This window comes from Nannospalax galili, unplaced genomic scaffold (assembly GCF_000622305.1).
Source record: "Nannospalax galili isolate Female #2095 unplaced genomic scaffold, S.galili_v1.0 scaffold885, whole genome shotgun sequence".
Taxonomy (NCBI): domain Eukaryota; kingdom Metazoa; phylum Chordata; class Mammalia; order Rodentia; family Spalacidae; genus Nannospalax; species Nannospalax galili.
The window spans coordinates 632,260-651,855 of NW_008354025.1; the positions used below are offsets into that span (position 1 = coordinate 632,260).

The window sequence follows — 19,596 nt, forward strand, 5'->3', positions numbered from 1 at the left end:
ATATATGCATATTGCTGTAACAGCTTGTTCAGAAGCATCAGGATTAGTGCCTTAGTAGGATGGACAGTCCTTGGTGCTGTTAGAACCTCTTTTATTGACACTCACTTTACAAAGCATTCCAAGAAGTAGAACTGGAGCATAATTTAAAATGTATTTCGGAGGGCTAGAAAGACAGCTCAGAGGTTAGAAGCACTGGCTGTACTTGCAGAGGACCTGGGTTCGGTTCCCAGCATCTACATGGTGTCTCGCAACCATCTTTGACTTCACTTCCAAGGGGGATCCAGTGCCCTCTTCTGGCCTCTGTGGGCATTGCATGACACGGGTGCACTTAAATACATGCAGGTAAAAACATTTGTACACATTAAATAAATAAATAAATAAATAAATAATACCAGCTGCTTTAGAAATTAAACTGCTTTAGAGATTTTAATGTTTGCTAAATTGGTTCAGTTAATATTGGGAATTAGCAGTGTTAAAATTAATCCATTAGGGGTGTATGCATGCTTTCCATACATATGGAAAGCAATATATATATGTACACACACACATATATGTGTGTATTCATATGGTATATACATGTGTGTATGTGTGTAAGGGTGCTCTCACCTGTGCAGGCCAGAGGCTAACAGCTGGATGTCTTCTTAAATCCCTTCTTCACCTTATTTTTTGAGACAGAGTTTCTCAGTGAACTTGGACCTTGCTATTTCAGCTTGATTGACTTGGCCAGCAAGCCCCAGGACCCACCAGTCTCTGCCCCTCCCCTTCTAGTGCTAGGGTTACAGATGCACGCCACTATGTTCAACTTTTACATAGGTGCTGGGGATCTGAACTCAGGTCCTCATCTTGTGCAGCAAACACTTTTGTCACTGAGCCATCTACCATGTCCTTCCATATATATATTTAAATGGAGTATTTCTGTTAGTATTTTCTCTGAAAGTTTTGTTTTCTGCAGTTTTTCTCTATAAGCAACTTTACATGCTAGTACATTTGAACTATTTTTTTTCTGTCTTTTTTTTTTTTTTTTTTTTTTTTTTGTTTTTTTCTGAAATTTTTTTTTTTTGTAGTTTTTTTCTTTAAGCAACTTTACATGCTAGTTCATTTGAACTTTTTTTTTTTTGTTTTTTTTTTTTTTTTTTTTTTTTGAGACAGGGTCTCTCTGTAGCCCCGGCTGTCCTGGAACTCACTATGTAGACCAGGGTGGCCTTGAACTCACAGAGATCCACCTGCCTCTGCTTCCCAAGTGATGGATTAAAGGCATGTGCCACCATGCTCGGCACACATTTGAACTATTAAACAAAAGTATTTGATTCCTGCTTGATTAAATTTCATATAGGTTGGATATCTCTTATGAAATGATTAGAGCCATGCATGTTTTAGATGTTTTGGAATATTAACATATAAATAATAGGATAGGATCCACGCTCATGAAGTTTATTGTATGTTTCATATACACCTTGTACATATACACTTAAAGTGATTTTAAAGTATTTTTAATGTACCTGCATTTGGACTGTCCCCTGTCACATAAGGTTAGGTGTAGAATTTTCCATTTGTGACATCATGTCAACCCTCAAAAAAATTTAGATTTTGAAGTATTTCAGACATTAGTTTCTCATACTAGGGATGCTAAACCTGTCTTATATTTACTTATAAATGCTTTTATCTTAAAGAATTCCTAGTAAATAATATCAGTCATATTTAGAAAGTAGGGTTGAACTGATACTTTTCTCTTGAAATTATCATTTTTTTCTCTATATATTTTTAACTTTAAAAATTTTATTTATTTTTATTTTATGTGTATGCATATATTGCCTGCATGTAAGTAAGTGCACCCATGTTGTGCAGTGCCCGCGGAGGTCAGAAGAGGCTTTCAGATCCCCTGGGACTGGAGTTATGGACCAGTTGTTAGCTGCCATGTGGGTGCTGGGATTCAAACTCGGGTCTTCTGCAAGAACAACCAGTGTTCTTAACTGCTGAGCCATCTCTCCAGCCCCATTTTTTTCTATATATTTTAAACCTGATTCTTCTCAAGTAGAAAGTAAAAATAATGTAATGTGCTACTTTAACTGTATGTTCTTCTTATGAATTTATTTTATTAAAACTTGGCAAGTTCAAGCGCTAGCATAACATTAAAGGCAATTATATTTTATGTGACTACTAAGTGAGCTGGAAGTAAAATTACCAAAAGTTAGTAATAAAGAGTGTAAATTACCTTATAAGAGCTGATAAAATGTGAGGCTGAAGAACACACAGGTTTGTTCTTAGAACCTTACAGTGGAAAGAGAAATGAGATAAGTGCATATTATGAATATATTACATTTCAGTAATCTTGTTACTCTCTGACATCTCTAGATAATTTCAAAACTTCTCAGATTTCAGCACCTTTTTCTGTGCTGTTTCTTTCACCTCTTAAATTTTCTTTTATTTCCTTGAGAAAACAGAAACAATAATAAATTATAGTATGTTTTTTGTTCTCTCTCTCTCTCTCTCTCTCTCTCTCTCTCTCTCTGTCTCATACTGTAGTGTGTATATGAATGTCAGAGGACAACTTTCAACGAGTCTGTTCTCTCTTTCCACCATGTAGGTTCTAGGATTGAACACAGGTTGTCTGTCAGGTTCCGTGACAAGTACCTTTATCTGCTGAACCAACTTGCAGTCCCTGCTTTCCTTCCTGGTGTTTTAAGAGAACCTCTGGCTTCATAGCCAAGGTCAGCTCCTCAGCTTGTATTGGATTCTATCTCTCCCTGTCTGCTCTGGATTTATCAGTCTGGCAAGAGTCCCTTTCTCTTTAAGACTCTTCCTTTTCCTTCTCAACTGGATCATTCCCGTAAGGATACAATGATACTGTAGTGTATCTTGTCTTTAAAAGCTCTCCTATGATACCACATTTCCTTTTAGTTAACATCCCTTTTCTAATTCCACTTCTATTTATTTGTTTGTTTGTTTATTTATTTATTTATTTTTATGAATACTTTTAAAATAAAGTCCTAAGTTAGTAGCTGCATTAGAGTTCTTGTTATACAGTTGTATGTAAATCTATAATATATCTTTCTTTGCTCCCAGATCCCATTGGGTTTTTTAGATGCAAAAATTGTTAGTTAACAAGTTCTTTTTCTTTATGAGACAGCTGTAGCCCCAGCTGGCCTGGAACTCTGTATGTAGATCAGGCTGCCTTCAATCTCACAAAGCTCCATCTACCTTTGCCTCCCCAGTGCTAGGATTAAAGGTGTGCGCAACATGCCTGATTCCAGTTAACAGTTCTTAATCAGCTGTCTTTGAAATTATATAAACTGAGATATGATCATCTGCATATGGTACAAATGCCTATCAGAACTTCCATTTTTTCATTGAAACTATACCTCAAATGTCATGAAATATGTAACCTAATAAACTAGACTATATTTTCATTCCTCTCTAGCAAATCTTTGCACTGAAAACTGCAATCTCCACCAATCATTAACTGTTATTAAACTGCTGTATAATAAACAAGAAATCTCAGATGCATGTAATAACAAGCAGTAGTATTCATTTTCCATTCACAGCTTTGAGCTTGGTGAGGAAGTTCTGAATGAGACTGTCTGGAGCCCGGGAAGCTTTGCTCCGTGTATTTATTATCTTCTTGGGGTTACCAAGGACACAGACTGAGCACAAGAACACAGACAAGGAGGCACAGTTCAGGCCCCTGCTTCTATCATGTTGGCTACCACCTACTGACTGAAACAAATCAGAAAGCCAAACCCTTAATCAAAGGGTAGGGAAATATAGTCATCCATATAAGTGCAAAGAACCGAAAATTCATATGGCAGCGGGCGTAGGAAAGGAGGGACCAGCAGGGGTGTCTGCCATGTTCCCACTCCATGTTTACCTGCTCTCATCTTTCTGATCCCCACATGTCAAAGTACTTCATGGCCTTGTGTTCAAACATCTTTCCTCTGTCCATCCTTACTCCCTTGTCAATCTCATGTAGTCTCAGTGTCAAATGACAAATTTATCTGGCAACTACCAAGTTCATTTTTTGGCCCTGGAATTCACTCTGAAGTTTAAATCAGTGTATATAATTACAATGAACACTTCAAATTCAACATTTACCAAACTGAATATTAAGCTTTTATATCCATTTCTCCCTACATTTGCCAAACACTCTTTCACTGTGCTGAATAGTTTCAGTTGTCAAGTTGACACACCTGGGAAGAGGGAACCTTAATTGAGAAAATCTCTCTGTCAGACTGGTCAGTGGCCTATGAGACATTTTCTTAATTGCTCGTTAATGTAGGAGGCCCCAGCCTACTGTGGGTGGTATCATCCCTAGGCTAGTGGTCTGTGTTTGTGTAAGAAAGCAGGCTGAGCACAGGCCAGGAAAGCAAGCCAGTAAGCAGCATTTCCTCCATGGTCTGTGCTTCAGCTTCTGCCTCCAGTGATGAACTGTCGCTTGGAAGAGTAAGAGGAAATAAACCCTTTACCCCAAGTAACTTTTGGTCATGGTGTTTATCACAGCTACAGAAAAGTAACCAGAACATTCATGTTTCAGCAATTGGATGAATAGTGACATTCTTCCAAAAGCCCAAAGCTTTGGACTTCCTTTGTGGTTTACATTAATTTTATCAAAGCAAATCCTACTGACTGTTGACTTAAACTCTATTCAGAGCATCATATTTGTAATGCCTTTATAACCTTTATGTAATCCTATTATTACCTTAATCCAAACCCATGTCTTGCTTCCTAACTTGTTTCCCTGGTTTTCCTTTGCTTCTTTTTTCACTGTTTAAGTTGCTATGACAAATACATGACTGAGTAGCTTAGCCAACATGTATTTATTTTTTTTTATAGTTCTGGAGTCTGGAAAATCCAAGATCAATATTTTAGCTAATTTAGTTCTTGGTGAGAGCTCTTTTCCTGGCTTGTTGGCCTCTTTTTTCACATGGCCTTTCTTCTTTGTACAAATAGAGTGACTTCTCTGATGCCTCCTCATCTTACAGCAATGCCAGGCCCACTGAATGAATGAACCCTACTCTTATGATTTAATTTAAAGACTTTAAAGGCCCCATGTCCAAATAAGTCACAGTGGTTTAGGCTTTAAGATATGAATTTGGGGGAAACATACAAGGTAACAGATTCCCTTCAATCTGTTTTCATTATACTAGCCAGAAGTGATCCCATTAAATGAAGCCAGTTCATTTCACTTTTCTGTCTCATAAGCCCCCATTGGTTTCCCACGTCACTCAGAACAAGAGCCAAAGTCCTTCCTGCGGAGGCCAATCTCAGATGATTTGGTATCCCTATCTCTCTAAAGCTCCCTCCTGCTGCTTGCTGCCTGTTTCACTCAGCCCCAGTAGTCTCCCTTGTCTTGTTGGATCACATTCTGTCTATCCTCCTACTTCCAGGTCTTTGGTTGACTCCCCCATATGAATTCTTCCTATATTTGTCTTTTCAGACATCAACTTAGAAAAGAGGACTTCCTTGACCTATATCCCCTCATCACTGCAGCAACTCCATTCCACTTTTCAATGAAATAGGTTAATGAGTTTCCATTTGTTCTCTACTCTCAAGGTTGATAGGTTAGAAAAGATGAAGGAATATAAACATAAACACAAAAGTGAAAATTCTGATAAGCATTATAAAGGAAACAAATTGGTTGCAATTTATTGGTAATTGAGACTAAGGTGCTGGGAAAATCTGTCCTTAGATACATTGCTTAAATGATGCCAGGCTAGCCCTGTAAGGGGCTTGTTCTAAAACACTGAAAGATGAAACCATGGAGTAGATAGTTGTGCAAGAAAAAGTATAGGGAGAGAAAAGAAGCTGAATAAAGACTATTCCATGGAAAAAGCAATTTGCGAAGTAGTTACAGGAGGAACACCAAGATAGGACAAGCTTACATAGTCAGTTCATCTGTTCGCTCTCTTCATTGAGAGCCTGCTGGGTGCCAGGCATTGCTTACTATGTGTCAAAGTTAGAACAGTAACAAAACTAAGCAAAATCTATGCCAGTAAGGAGGAGGACTCGACTGAGTAGACGAATAAAAGTAGGATCTGGGATGGAAGTTTGAAGTGATAGCAGGTTCACAGGAAGTCTTTTTGGTTTTTTGTTTTGTTTCTGAATAGTGGAAAGGTGTGTATATTTATGGAGAGTGGAAGGATCCAGTGAAGAGACTAAGATTGAAGATTCAAGAGAAATGGTGAAGATACAAGGTGATCCAAATTCAAGAAGCAGAAATCCATAAAGAGCACAAATGAAGGATTAGCTTTAATGGGGAGAAAGGATGCGTCCTTTGAGACAGAAGTGGAGAGAGGACAGGTAAAGACAGAAGCCAAAAGTCCCTAAACAGGAGATGTGCATTCCCTTCTGAATGGGGGAATATTGTTTTTGAATTCTTTGAATACTTGCTATATTCTCATTGTGCCATTTCCCTCCAGTTTAAACATTATTTTTGCCTTCAGCCGTTCTTCACATGTTTTCCTAAGTCTTTTGTCACTTGGGACCTTCTTCTATAGAAACATTCTTATTCGACAATAGTCCTGAAACATTCCCTACTACACAACTGAATATAGTCTAGATAAGAGGTGTTTCCAACATGCGGTCCAATCTGCATGCAGCCAAGGACAGCTATGAATGTAGCTCAACACAAAATCACGAACTTACTTAAAATATTATGAGATTTCATTTCTTTTTTAAAAATTTGATTACATAGCTCTCAGGTATGAGCCTTGTAGATAATAATGGCATTTTGCAATGTTAAAAGGTTGAGCATAAAAATCTGCTTCCTTCCAACTTACTCAGACATCATGTTCTCTTGCAAAGACTAGGATGTGCTTATCTTTTGAGTTCTTTTCTTTTATCTGGAGTGAGCCATGTAGTTAATGGGTAACCATCAAGGCACCAGGAATTATTCCCAAGTTAAAAGTTGTGTTTCCTTCCTTGCTTTCTGTTCAAGTTTTGTTTATTTGTTGGTTATTACAATTGTCATGGGTTTTGCTTACAAAGCTTTTATCTTACCTGTACTTTTTTCTACAGATCATTACCACAATGAGACTATAGCTGACCACTATGGTTCTCTATTTTCTCCTTTAATCAAGACCTAGTCTTCCTTTATTGAGTCTTTTGTAGGCTTCAAGAACTTATGGTTGCAATGTTAAGTTTGGAAGGAGAACCAGTGTAGACAAGCTCTGATATGTTCACATACCTTTTCTCTCTGCAGTTTTGACGTTCTAGTGTAACCTAAAACTAAACTTAAAACACCTAGAAATTCTGGAAAAAATAGAGCAAGCTTCCCTTGAAATGCACTATTGGACATTTACAGAAGTCGTGGAAATAGATATATAAGGCCCAAAGCAGGATAGAAGCTCAAATTCGGGTTGTGAAAACGAGTGTCTTCTTCTTCCCTCTCCTCCCTGCCACTCGCTGTGTTCTTAGCTTTGGTGTCCAGAACTTGGCATTAGTACACATCTCTTGTCAATGAGAGAATTTCTTTTTCTTGTTGTCATCAATTGAGTTATTGGTGTTAACAGACATCCTTCAGTGCTCGCTCGGTTGTTTTCAGCCCTGTTCAGAAGGAGTTTTTCCTCAGAAGGGGCTGAGATACTAGGAGTGCTTTCTATCTGCTTAGTAGGGAAATCTTGGAATTTTTCTTTGCTACAAACTATGTGATCGTCTATTTTAGATATTGTTTATTTCAATTGGTTAATATAGATAAAATAGGTCAGGATGTAAATTCTAGGGTCTAGAAGGGTTTGTACTCAAAAACTTGTTATTTTCTAGTCTACATTCTACTTGTTTTTAGATTGTTTTAGACCAAATATTACAAGAGAATATAATTTTTTGAGGTCTGACTAGTTGTGGTTTGGGGCAGAATTCTGGGAAACACAAAACAGCACTAATTTGAATGAGGCTACTTTATGCTGACTCTATGTAGGAGTTGGTAAACTGTAGGCACAGAACTTTAAAAAAAACTTAATTTATGCCTTATTAAATAATTTTTAAAATTTTATAATCTGTGATGAAAGTAATAGAATTATTTTACAATTATTAATGTCTAAAGAAAAAAAGCCATTGTTTTGGCATATGTAAACTCCAATTTGGTAACACTATAGTCAATAGTTTTTGGATCCATCAGTTACCTTAGGCTATCAACAATTCTCTACTAACAATTCTTATCCTGTGTCACCAAATGAAGGTAATTATATCAACCTTGGATTTGAAATAGTCAATCTGGTTTTGCAGTGTTGCTGTGATAAAATATTGGAGATAATCAACTTACAAGGAAAAACATTTATTTTGATTGTGGACTGCAGAGGTCTCAGACCTCGGCTGTTGAACCCTGTCGCCTTTGGGTCTATGGTGAGGTGGTACATGTTATTGGGGATCATGTGGAGAGAAAACTGCTCACCTTAGATTTCATTTATCATACATACTTACACATCAGTCTTTTCAAGTAGAAGGGAAATATACAGGGCCTAGGCTTGTATTTCCAACCTCAGATCTCCTTTCACTAATTATTGACATATAATTCATGCTTAATAAATGTATGCTAATTGAGTGAACTTGTCATATATTCATGAAAGCCTCGTGCAATAGACATCACTACTTTTATTTTACATTTGGGCACAACTGAGGCTAAGAGACAGTGAGTCATTCTATGTCATAACAAGGTCAAATGACTCTTCAGAAGCAGAGGTGCTTTACAAACACACACTTTTGAATTTTATTCCTGGAATCTCTCTTTCTTTTTTTTTTTTCATACTACTCTGTCAGAGAGTGCTGAGATTATAGAAAATATGTCTGAAGGCATAAATTGCCAGAACTTGTAAATCTGTGTGAATTCCAAACGCAGCTTTGCCTTTTCCTTTTTCTTTTCTTCTTTTCAGACAGAAAAGGGGAGTGCTCTTCATGAAGCAGCTTTGTTTGGGAAGGTGGATGTCGTGCGAGTTCTGTTAGAAACAGGTAGCTATCAGGGTTCTCCGTGGATTCTATCCTGCCAGACACCGTTGCTATTTCAGGAGTAAATGAAGGAAAATGGCAGCTTTCTTCAAAAATAATCCTTTTCTTCAAATTGCAGATAGGTATTCATACTCTTCAGAATTGAGCCTTGGTGTTTAGGTAAAATTGATATAAATATGCACCTCTTGTACTAATAGGTATTTTAGTAAAAGCTGGGTTACACAGTTAAATTGTTTCTAAGTACACCATAGGAAATAGCATAAGGAAAAGGAGCATCTCTGCTTTCAACAAGATGGAGGGATTGATCCTTAAAAGTTATGACAGTTGCTTGGTTTATTAAAAAAAAAACAATTTCTGGGTGCTGGAGAGATGGTTCAGCAATTAAGAGCACTGGTTGCTCTTGCAGAGGAGCTGGGTTTGGTTCCCAGCACCTACATGGCAGCTAACAACTGTCCTTAACTCAAGTTCCAGGGGATCCAACACCCTCTTCTGTCTTCCACAGGCACTGCAAGATATGGGTGCACTTACACACATGCAGGCAATACACTCATATACATAAAATAAAAATAACAAACAAAATAAATAAAAAATATTTTAAAAAGAACATGGTTTCTGCCCTTTGTTTTTTATATTGTGAACTATGGCCAACAGAAGTTTGACTTCTTTTTAAATTTTCCTAGCTGTTCATCAATGGAGTAGCTATTGTTCATTGGCAACAGAACCTTATTTTAGAGAGAATATTTTGAAGGACAAATAAAGAGTAGACTTCTCTCTCTTTATGTGAATGTCTTGAATGAAATGAAATAAAATTGGAATTGAGGTCAGATTTTAAGAATCAAGGACATGAGTACAAATTATTATTTGGATATAGTTGATGTAAATCACATTATGGGACTGTAGTGTTTATTTTGCTCTGGAAATAAAAGAGGGAAAACATTGGCAGGCTATCGTGCTGTTATTGTACATGCACAATTTTAAAATTTCATAAGCTTGACATGCAGTGCGGTGATATAATAAATGACTTCAGCAACCGATTAAATATATAGTGGTTGCATATTCTGATGCAAATTTAAGCAAATATTTAATAATCAGATGGTCTACTAACATATGGACCAAATCCTATGTACTGGCTTTGTTTGCAGTCTGGTGTTTAGGAAGTTCATAAACTTTATCAGGGTAGTGAATATTATTTGTTATATTAAGTTTTTTGGTTTGGCAAGTATTTTGGAACTATAATATTAACAAAAGTGTTTCAGTCACACAGTTGAGGTTTGTACAAGTAGCTAATAAATGTGACTGGTGCTGAATATAATCTGGTGTGAACAAATATTATGGAGTGTTTGACTTTATATTTGGAGACATAGTATTTGAACACTTAAATAATCATGCTTTTCAAATTTCGTTTTGTTACTTAGAATACTCAAATATTCTGAGTATTCTTATATTGATTGTATATGATTATCACTTGTTAAGTTTTTTGGCTGCATTATACAGCATATAGAAATCATTTGGCTGTTTTAAGAATTCAGATTACAAATCAACAATATTTTCACTTTGATAGTATACTACTTAGTTAACTAGCTACAACCGAAACGAGACACTGGAGTCCCAAAAAGCAGTCTTTGTAATTGAACTAGTGATCTTCAAAAATTGGCTGATTATCAAGACTCTTTCAAATCTTTTGTAGCATTAGGGCCCTGCCTTCTTTCTTGTTAAAATCTTATGTGTGCAACTTAGCTTTTAAACTGCCTTCAGTACTTGGCCTATATGCGTTTGAAATGAGAGCAGTTATATATTGACAGTATCATCTGAGGACGCTCCAGTGGTTCATCTAGTTTTTCTTTTTCCTTCAGGAATTGATGCCAACATAAAAGACAGTTTAGGTAGAACTGTCTTAGACATTCTGAAAGAACATCCGTCTCAGAAATCTCTCCAGATTGCAACGCTCTTACAAGGTAAATAGTAGTGAATGATAAATGACTTTGCCTTACAGTTGAGATTAAGCCATAGCTCTCATAATTCTGCACTTTGAATTACTGCTTGCTTTTGAATTAATGCACCATTTGCATTTTCCAGGAATATTTTAAGCTAAATAATAATTCATTTCAAATGTTTTAATTGTTTAGCTCCTCAGTACTAAAAAAATTATTTATTCACTGCTTGATTTACAAATGTTTTAAAAGCCCATATAATAAATATGGGTAATGATATCTTGAAGCTAATAAGGCTCTATGAAATGGCAATGGTTAAATATTACCGTGTCTTTGAATAATACCTTAAAAGTTTTCAGAGGTTTTCTATAATTTTGTCTGATCTCTATGGCTGAAGCAGCTATATCACACGTTATTCTCCTTGCACATGAGGGACACTAAACCTCTGAGAGGTTATTTTGTTCACCTTCATAGTTCTTTTCTGCACTAAGTAGCAGAGCTAGTAAATGAATTCCAAATTAACAATAGCTGAAGTTGTAGCTGGCTGAAAGAATATCAATTATTTCTTGCAATTTGTGTAGATTGGTCACAAGTTGAACATTGGAGAGAGTCAGGGCAGTTTCATTAATTTTCAGTCAGAGAATCAGAAAACAGCATTGTTTCACAAGAAGCTGTATGAATTAATATCAGGTGAGATTGTGAACATGTGGATGCAGGAGTCCGCAAAGGCCAGAGCTGGTTATAGATTATAGATTAGATTTTCATTACACTCTCTTCTGGAGTGATCTCTAAAACCTTTGCAGGAAGTTCAGGCCTCTATAATTTTGTTGTCAGTAAAGAAGTTAATTGCAAGTCAGTGCACTCAGAAATGAATCAGAGAATCCAAGCATGGCTTTTCATATTAATTCAAATGAAAATCAAATTGAATGAAAGCGTAAAGAAAAGAGGTTGCACACTGTTTTGATCAGCCTTTTCCTCTTGAGGCACTTGTAGTTTATATTACACTTTTGCCTCTAACTGAACTAAAAAAAAAAACACCTTGAAGTTTGTATGTGTTATGTCTTTTAAAGCTTACAGAATATTTTCCTCACTAAATGGCGGCAAGACATAATTACAGAAAAATTTAACATATTGCACTGGTTCAATGTAATAAAAATATAATTGTGTAGGAGCAAACTGTCTCTGCTCCCTTAAAGACCAAGACTGATTGGGTGTGTCAGTTTGGGATAGGGCACGTAGGATATCTTCAGATTTTTCATATTATTGGCAAATACATTATATTCTTACCATTCCTTGATTTCAAGTCAGTGATGCCTTTTAATTTAATAAAAAGGTTGGTATTGCAATAAAGACAGATAAATATCAGAGATGTAATTATTATTTTTTGAAGTTGCTACTCAACTTACATACCGTGCAGTGCGTAGTTCAGAAATTTTCAGAATAAAATTCTACAGGTTGTTTTCTTTTCCTGGTAGAATTTGTCTTGAAGGATTGCCTTTTGATATCAATCATTGTAATGGTCGGAGGACGCAGTTGGCTGGCATTAGAGCACAAACTGTCTTAACTGGATTCTTAAGAAACAGATTCCTTCTGAAGAAGGATATAAATAAAAGATCCCAGTGGGAAAAGATCTGTTGATTTTAACCATTAGAAGGGGGCTATAAACTAGCCATACGTAGGCTCAATATTTTTGGTGTATAACAGGTATTTTGGGTTAAATTGTATCTTTCCCCTATATTGTGTTTCCATAAAAATCAAATTAGCCATCAACATTTAGAAAATCCAGAATTGTAGCTAAAACTCCAGAATTTTGTTATCTGTGAAAACACAGGTTCACATCTTATGTAACTGCTGAACCTTTGATAGAGAAGCTGCTCTCTGAGCAAGAATGCCTTGTGCTTCCTGTGACGTCGACACTTAATATTCCCTGACATTTATTTCTACATTCAGTGTGATTTTCTTATGATTAAGAGAAAAGTCTCATGCTTTCATGTCCCATGCCCTTCTGGCTCTACCACTTACTAGGTTAAAGAATAGGGACAAGCTAATAATCCTCCTCTGTAGTCGTCTTCTTTGAGACAGACCTGGGTGTGTTAGCCTTGGCTACATAGTGAGTCCCTGACTTAAACACAACACAACAAAACAGCTCACACACAGGTCCCATAAAAATAAGCTAGTAAAAGTGTATCTGTCATAGTTGTGTAAGGATCAAAGAGAGTAATTTATATCAAGTATTCAGAGCCATGTTGAATGCACAGTAAGCAACAGTAGCAGCTGCCATTACTGTTATTATGTCTTTATCAAAAAAGAAAGAGGACAAGGTAGGTTGGATATAGGACATTGTTTCCAGATAATGAGAATAACGAGAATAAATATTTCTCTATAGAAATAAAATTTAGAGTGAAAATTATACTTATCTTTGAATCTCACAACATCATTATAAAGTAAATTTGCCTTATCTCATCTACTTATGTTACCTGAGTGGTGGTTGTGTTCATCTGAATTGAACATCTCCATTTTAGTGATAACTTCTATTCAAAGCATCTTTCCCAGAGCTCTAAATCTTCAAATTGAAAATATTTAATGAGATTAAGGAGGCTCTTATGTCTTCAACAGACATGCTTATTTTTAAGTAAACAAAATGTTTTTACTGAAACATTTAAAACTAGTAGCTCAAGAAGTTCTTTTAAGTTATTTTAATAGAATATATGTGTGATATGAGGAAATAAATGAAAAATAGATCACTAGAAGTAAAACAATGTCTAGCTATCGCTTTTTAACACAAGTGAATTCAAGTGTATAATCTCAGAAATGTCTATCCACAGAATACTTAGAAGGTGTGGGGAGGCCAGCAGTCCTGGAAGAGCAAGCACAGGAAGACACAACACAAGAGAAACCCCCGTCCTCTCCTGTGGAGTCTCCTTCCCAGAAGACCAAAAGTGCGTAGCTGACTACAAAGCCCCTGAAACAAAGCCAGACTTTAAAAAAACTTTTTTTTCTTTATTATTTTTTATTTTATGTGTATGTGTGTATTGCCTGCATCTAGGTAAGCACACCCGTGTTGTGCAATGCCCATGGAAGACAGAAGAAGCTGTTGAATCTCCTGGAACTGGAGTTACAGACAGTTGTTAGCTGCCATGTGGGTGCTGGAGTTCGAACCCGGGTCTTCTGCAAGAACAGCCAGTGTCCTTAATCGCTGAGCCATCTCTCCAGTCCCCCAAAGCCAGACTTTTATGGACAAATTTTTCAGTGTGCCTGAGAAGCCTAACATTTGTAGAAATTTCAAATCTAGTTAGTTATATCTTATACTTTTCATTTTAAAAATACTTTATTATTTGTATTTTATGTGTATGAGTATCTTTCCTATATATATGTAAGTGCACCATGTGCATGCAATGCCAGTGGAGGTCAGAAGAGGGCGTTGAATCCCCTGGAACTGAGGTTATGGACAGTTGTTAGCTGCCATGTGGGTTCTGGGAGTCAAATCCAGGTCCTCTAGAAGAATAGCAAATGTTCTTAACTGCTGAGCCATCTCTCCAGGCCCTTATACTTTGCATTTTATATATTTAGTCAATCAACACTTGATTTTTTTGATTAATTGATTTTTGTTCTATGTGTATGAATGTTATGTCTGCATGTATATAAGTGCACCTATGTCATGCCTTGTCTGTGGAGAACAGAGAGGGTGTCAGATCCCCTGGAACTGGAGCCAAGACACTTGTTAGCCACTGTGTGGGTGCTGGGATTTGAACACTGGTCTTCTGTAAGAACAGCCAGTGCTCTTAACCACTGAGACATCTCTCCAAATGCCTCAATCAACATTTTTAGTGTTTCTACTACTTGTTTGTGGTTACTCATGGCCCTGACATATAGTAGTTAGCAAAGTAAAGCAACTCCATTTGTAATAAAGTTTATTTAGAGTATGTATTTATTAATTATTTTCATACATATGTTTTTCTCTAGCTTTATTGAGACATATTGACAAATAATGATTTTATATTTACAGCATATAATGCAATGTTTTGGTACACACAGATATGTTGACCCACTCACATTGTGAATTGATTGCTACATTCAAGCTAGTTAACAAATGTATCACTTTACATAATTATAACTTTTGGCGAAGAGAACAATTAAGATCAAATATCTTGGGGAATTTTATTTTTAACCATATTTTCTGTACTATACATTAGATTTCCTGAATTCATTCTCTTATAACTGAGATTTTGAACCCCTTAATCAATCACTGTCTCCCCATTTTTCTCACCTCTTCTACTCTTGTTAACCACAATTTCACTGTCTGCTTTTATACATATGTTTTTTTTTTTAATATTGTACCTATTAGTAAGGTCATGCAGATTTGTCTGTGTCAGGCTTATTTTGTTTAGCAAAATGTCCTCCAGTTACATTATTGTCGTCTCAATAGAATGTGTACCCTTCTTTTAAGGCAAAAATAGTCCATTGTCTACTTGTATTCTCTTTCTCCAGTCATCCAATAGTGGATGTATAAGTCTTTCCTCACATCTTAGTGATCCGAGGTATTGTTTAGATTAACATGGGGAGTCATGTATCTTCTTCAAGATACCTTTAAAAAAAATAATAGCCCCCTAACAGATATGGTATCTCTCATCTGCTTTGCTTCTGTTTCTCTATGCTTTTGGTGTCTAAAAAACATTTTCCAGACCCATGTCAGAAAGCTTTTCCTTATGGTTTTTTTTCTTTATGCTGAGAATTTTATGATTTTGGTCTTATATTAATGTTTTTATGAATTTTCAGTTGACTAATGAAGGTGGTGTGAGATGCAGTCCATTTTAGTGCATCTATGCATGTACTGTGCAGTTACGCAGCATCATTTGTTGAAGAAACTATCCTTTCTACATTTTGGGTATCTGGCATTATTGTTGAAGAGCTACAGTAATCAAAACAGCATGGTACTGGCAAAAAAACAAGACACACAGATCAGTGAAAAAGTAAAACTCAGAAATAAAAAATGTTCCTGAATTGACCTGTATGTCTATGGTCAACTCATCTTAAATGTATTTTAAGTTAAGAGTAAAAGCATTAAGATCTGTATTGTAATTGCAGAATTATTTTTGTGAACAAATGATACACATTTAGTACTTTTCTGAAACTGTCAAGGAAAATTAATATTTCCATGTAACCTATAAAATATTTATGCTTTGATGGATGATACATATTTTTAACTTAGTCCTTCTTTTTCCCATTGCATTGTATATGTCTGATTACTTACATAATTATTTATTTAAATAAGTTAATACTATTTAATGTTTATTAAAACAAGGAAGTAAGCTCTCAGGACTATTTCAGATTTGTTAATGAATCATTAAATTCTGTCAGTGAAATAAAATGTCAGTAAAAGATTATTAGAAAATAAATCCTGGGGCTGGAGAAATGACTTAGAGGTTAAGCGCACTAGTTGCTCTTGCAGAGGCCCTGGGTTCATTTCCCAGCACCCACATGGTATTTAATAACTGTCAGTTACTCCAATTCCAGGGGATCTGACACTCTCTTCTGACCTCTGTGGGCATTGCATGACATGGGTGCCCTTACATTAAGCAAAACACCATACACGTAAAATAAAATAAAAATTTCTAGGGCTGGAGCTATAGCTCAGTGGTCAAGCTCCTGCTTAGCATGTGTGAGGCCCTAAGTTCAGTTCCCATACTGCAAAGAAACAATTCCTATAGTAAATGAAGCTATAGAAATTATTTACTATCTATATTTTTAAATTTTCAATACTTTTACTTTGACAAGGAAAATTGACAGGCAAAATTAGAATCTCCTTTGTTAAAATTTTAATGTTAAGTGTCTCAGTACCTTGTTTTTGCCAGATATTTCTAACTCCTTAGTGTTATTTATTGTATTTTAGTATTGCATCAGCATAGTCATTAGGTCTGCTTTGTTAAACATTCCGTGTTAGCGGTAATCCGCCTTGCAACTTCTGAAAGAATTATTTTCTTATAGGTGAAACTGTGACTGGAGAGCTGTCAAAACTCCTGGATGAAATAAAACTCTGCCAGGAAAAGGATTATTCTTTTGAAGATTTGTGCCACACGATATCAGACCACTACTTAGATAATTTGAGCAAGATTTCAGAGGAAGAACTTGGGAAAAATGGAAGCCAGAGTGTAGTAAGTAAGGGGGAAATGAAGACACTGCGTCTCTTTCCAGTTCAGTGCATGCCCCTAAGTGGCATGGGATTTGTTGATTTAATTGTCAGATTCGGTCGCTACAAAAAGTCATTCTCCCTGTTGGTCTTTTCTCTGTTGTTTTTGGACTTTTATGTTCACTCTAGCATGTCTAGGGGAAGAAATGCTTTGTAAGGGCTGACTGTGTAATTCAGTAGTGGACCACTTGCTTAATGTGATTTACTAGTAGTAGTTAGTGATGGTCTCCCTGTTAGACTGTCGTGTGTAACAGGGAAGCTGCAGTTTCTTTGAACATAATGTTTCAACTGAGCATAATGACTTTGACTCCCAAAGAAGAAAACATTTCTTTTGTCTCTCTTCCTCACATTGTTTATAATTCCTCTTTAAGAAGAAACATAGAGCTAGGCCATGAGTATAATTTTTCAGTCACTCCAAAAGTCAAGGTGGGAAAGCTCAGCCTACCCTTGTTTTCATACTATGCAGATCCTAGGGATTCTTGTCTGAGATCTTAGAATCTAAAGCATGAGTTGGATATTCTTGACTATTGTGCATTTTTTATGTTAACACAATAGCAAAAATTGTTTTAAATGAAGATTTTCAAACATGTTCTTGACCTATAAAGGAAAGATTTGTAGTGTATAGTGATAATAAAGGAAATAGATTGTTTTGACACAAACTATTCACTTTTAGAATTTAATTTGTTAGAACAGTGTTATACTTTACTAAAATATGAATAATAATAGACTGTATTCAGTATGTAATATTATTTTGAGAACTTAAAAAATAATTCTAAGCATTGTGACTGTCCATTTTGAGAACATGAACTTCATTTAGTTACTTAAAGTGAGGCATGACACTGTTTCTCTGCAAAGTACTTGCTAATCTAGTTCTATGGCTAAACTTACCTCCTAGCCCTACTTTTTTGTGTTCCAATTTTTTCTGCACTGTCACATTATTGCCCTTTTCCCAATTCTTTATGAATAGCTATGAATAATTATACATGTATCACTCTAAAAGCTTATAGGTTTTATCAAATGAAAATCTTAAATAAACGAAATATTTATTAGTAGTCAGGATAAAATCCCCTGCTTAGAAATATAAAACAGATACATTCTGTTTGCAAAGTACAGGTTACTTGTATCTTAGCATCATCTAGAAAGTTACTTAGAACTTATTTATTATTTATATTATTTATTATTATTACTTAGAAACATATTTGTACCACGTAAGTAATACGTGATGTCTGGATTTTTACATTCATCCTCAAACGTTTCTATAAATTGGCAACTTCTTACCCTTCTAAACCTAAAGATTTTCCCCAAATCCCTAATTTTGTAGATCAGTGATATCTAAACTGTTAAGTTACTATCCCAGTGAATATATATATATATATCCTATATATATATGAGATTTACTACACAAGAAATCTAGAGCGAGGAAGGTAAAGACAGTATAAGTAGAAGCCTAGTTGTTTCTCCTTTACTCTGCATCTTGTCTGCCCCAGGGTGTGTACTCTGGATGCTTAGAGAGTGTGATATAAGCTTATACATTTTAGGGAGTGATGGCAGGAGCTTTTGATAGGATGTCATATTTTGTGATGAGATAATCGCTTTGTTTTATTATTGGAAGATTGCATTGTGATGGTGGCAAGGGAGAAATGAATGCTTATAAATTTAATTTAAGTTCTTGAAAGTTTAGCCCATGGGTTCCTACACTGTTCTTTGCTCTTGTGACAAATCATTGTAAGACTGTTCTCTGAAACCATTGTCATAGAAAATACCAAAGGTTATATAAGGCAGGAAAGCAGACAGTATACGAAAGAGCAAGTCACCCTATTTATTTGCAATGACAGAATTTACAAGGGAACAACCAGAAATAAGATTAGAAGGATAGACGAGGTTAGGTCATGCGTGATTCTGAATGTCAGGCTAAGAATTTGGTATTTATTTTTTAGGAAATGAGAAAAATCTAGATGATTTTGGGCAGATAAAAGACATCATTGGAACTGGCCTTTCAGAAGATGAATCTGATAGAAACTTGTCATTGAATGTTTAAAAAGTAATCCAATTACATTGACCCTTCTCTGTAGCTTGTATTTTATTTGTATTCATTATGTTTTGTCTGATATTTGTTTCTAGTCATCAAACCATTTTCCCAGAGTATTGATATTAATTGTCCTCTCATTGTATAAAAAGGTCAGTGCAATAGTCTCATATTACCCAATACTGATCACCATTACAATGTTTTAAGTTATAGGTAGGCAATGGAGATGTGAAGTATGGAACTTGACTTCAAAGACTTCAAAATACACATCCCAAAGAACCTCCAGTCACTGTGTGTAGAAAAGACCAACATGAAACAAATATATATTATGAACTTACATTTAGTAGGTTCTTGCTATCTCCTATTCTAATTTTTCACATGATTTAAAGTCCTAGTAAGCAATTCTAACTGTGGCACTATAGATTTATTGAATTGCTCAGCTGGCAGGTGCCACAGTGAAGATTAAAACTAAGAGCGAATATTTTAAATTCTCAGCTAAATTTCTTATAGTAAGTTGC

At 35.6% G+C, this 19,596-nt stretch overlaps 1 protein-coding gene across 1 annotated transcript in view; it reads left to right on the plus strand.

Moving 5' to 3' along the window:
• Nucleotides 1–19,596, plus strand: part of LOC103748507 (ankyrin repeat and sterile alpha motif domain-containing protein 1B) — a gene marked incomplete at its 3' end in the record, with an annotated part of 501,190 nt that overhangs the window by 181,531 nt on the left and 300,063 nt on the right. The window contains exons 5-8 of the mRNA XM_008851154.1: nt 8,862–8,937; nt 10,788–10,889; nt 13,691–13,804; nt 16,851–17,017. Coding sequence (XP_008849376.1) covers nt 8,862–8,937; nt 10,788–10,889; nt 13,691–13,804; nt 16,851–17,017 — 459 coding nt within the window. The remainder of the gene's footprint in view (nt 1–8,861; nt 8,938–10,787; nt 10,890–13,690; nt 13,805–16,850; nt 17,018–19,596) is intronic.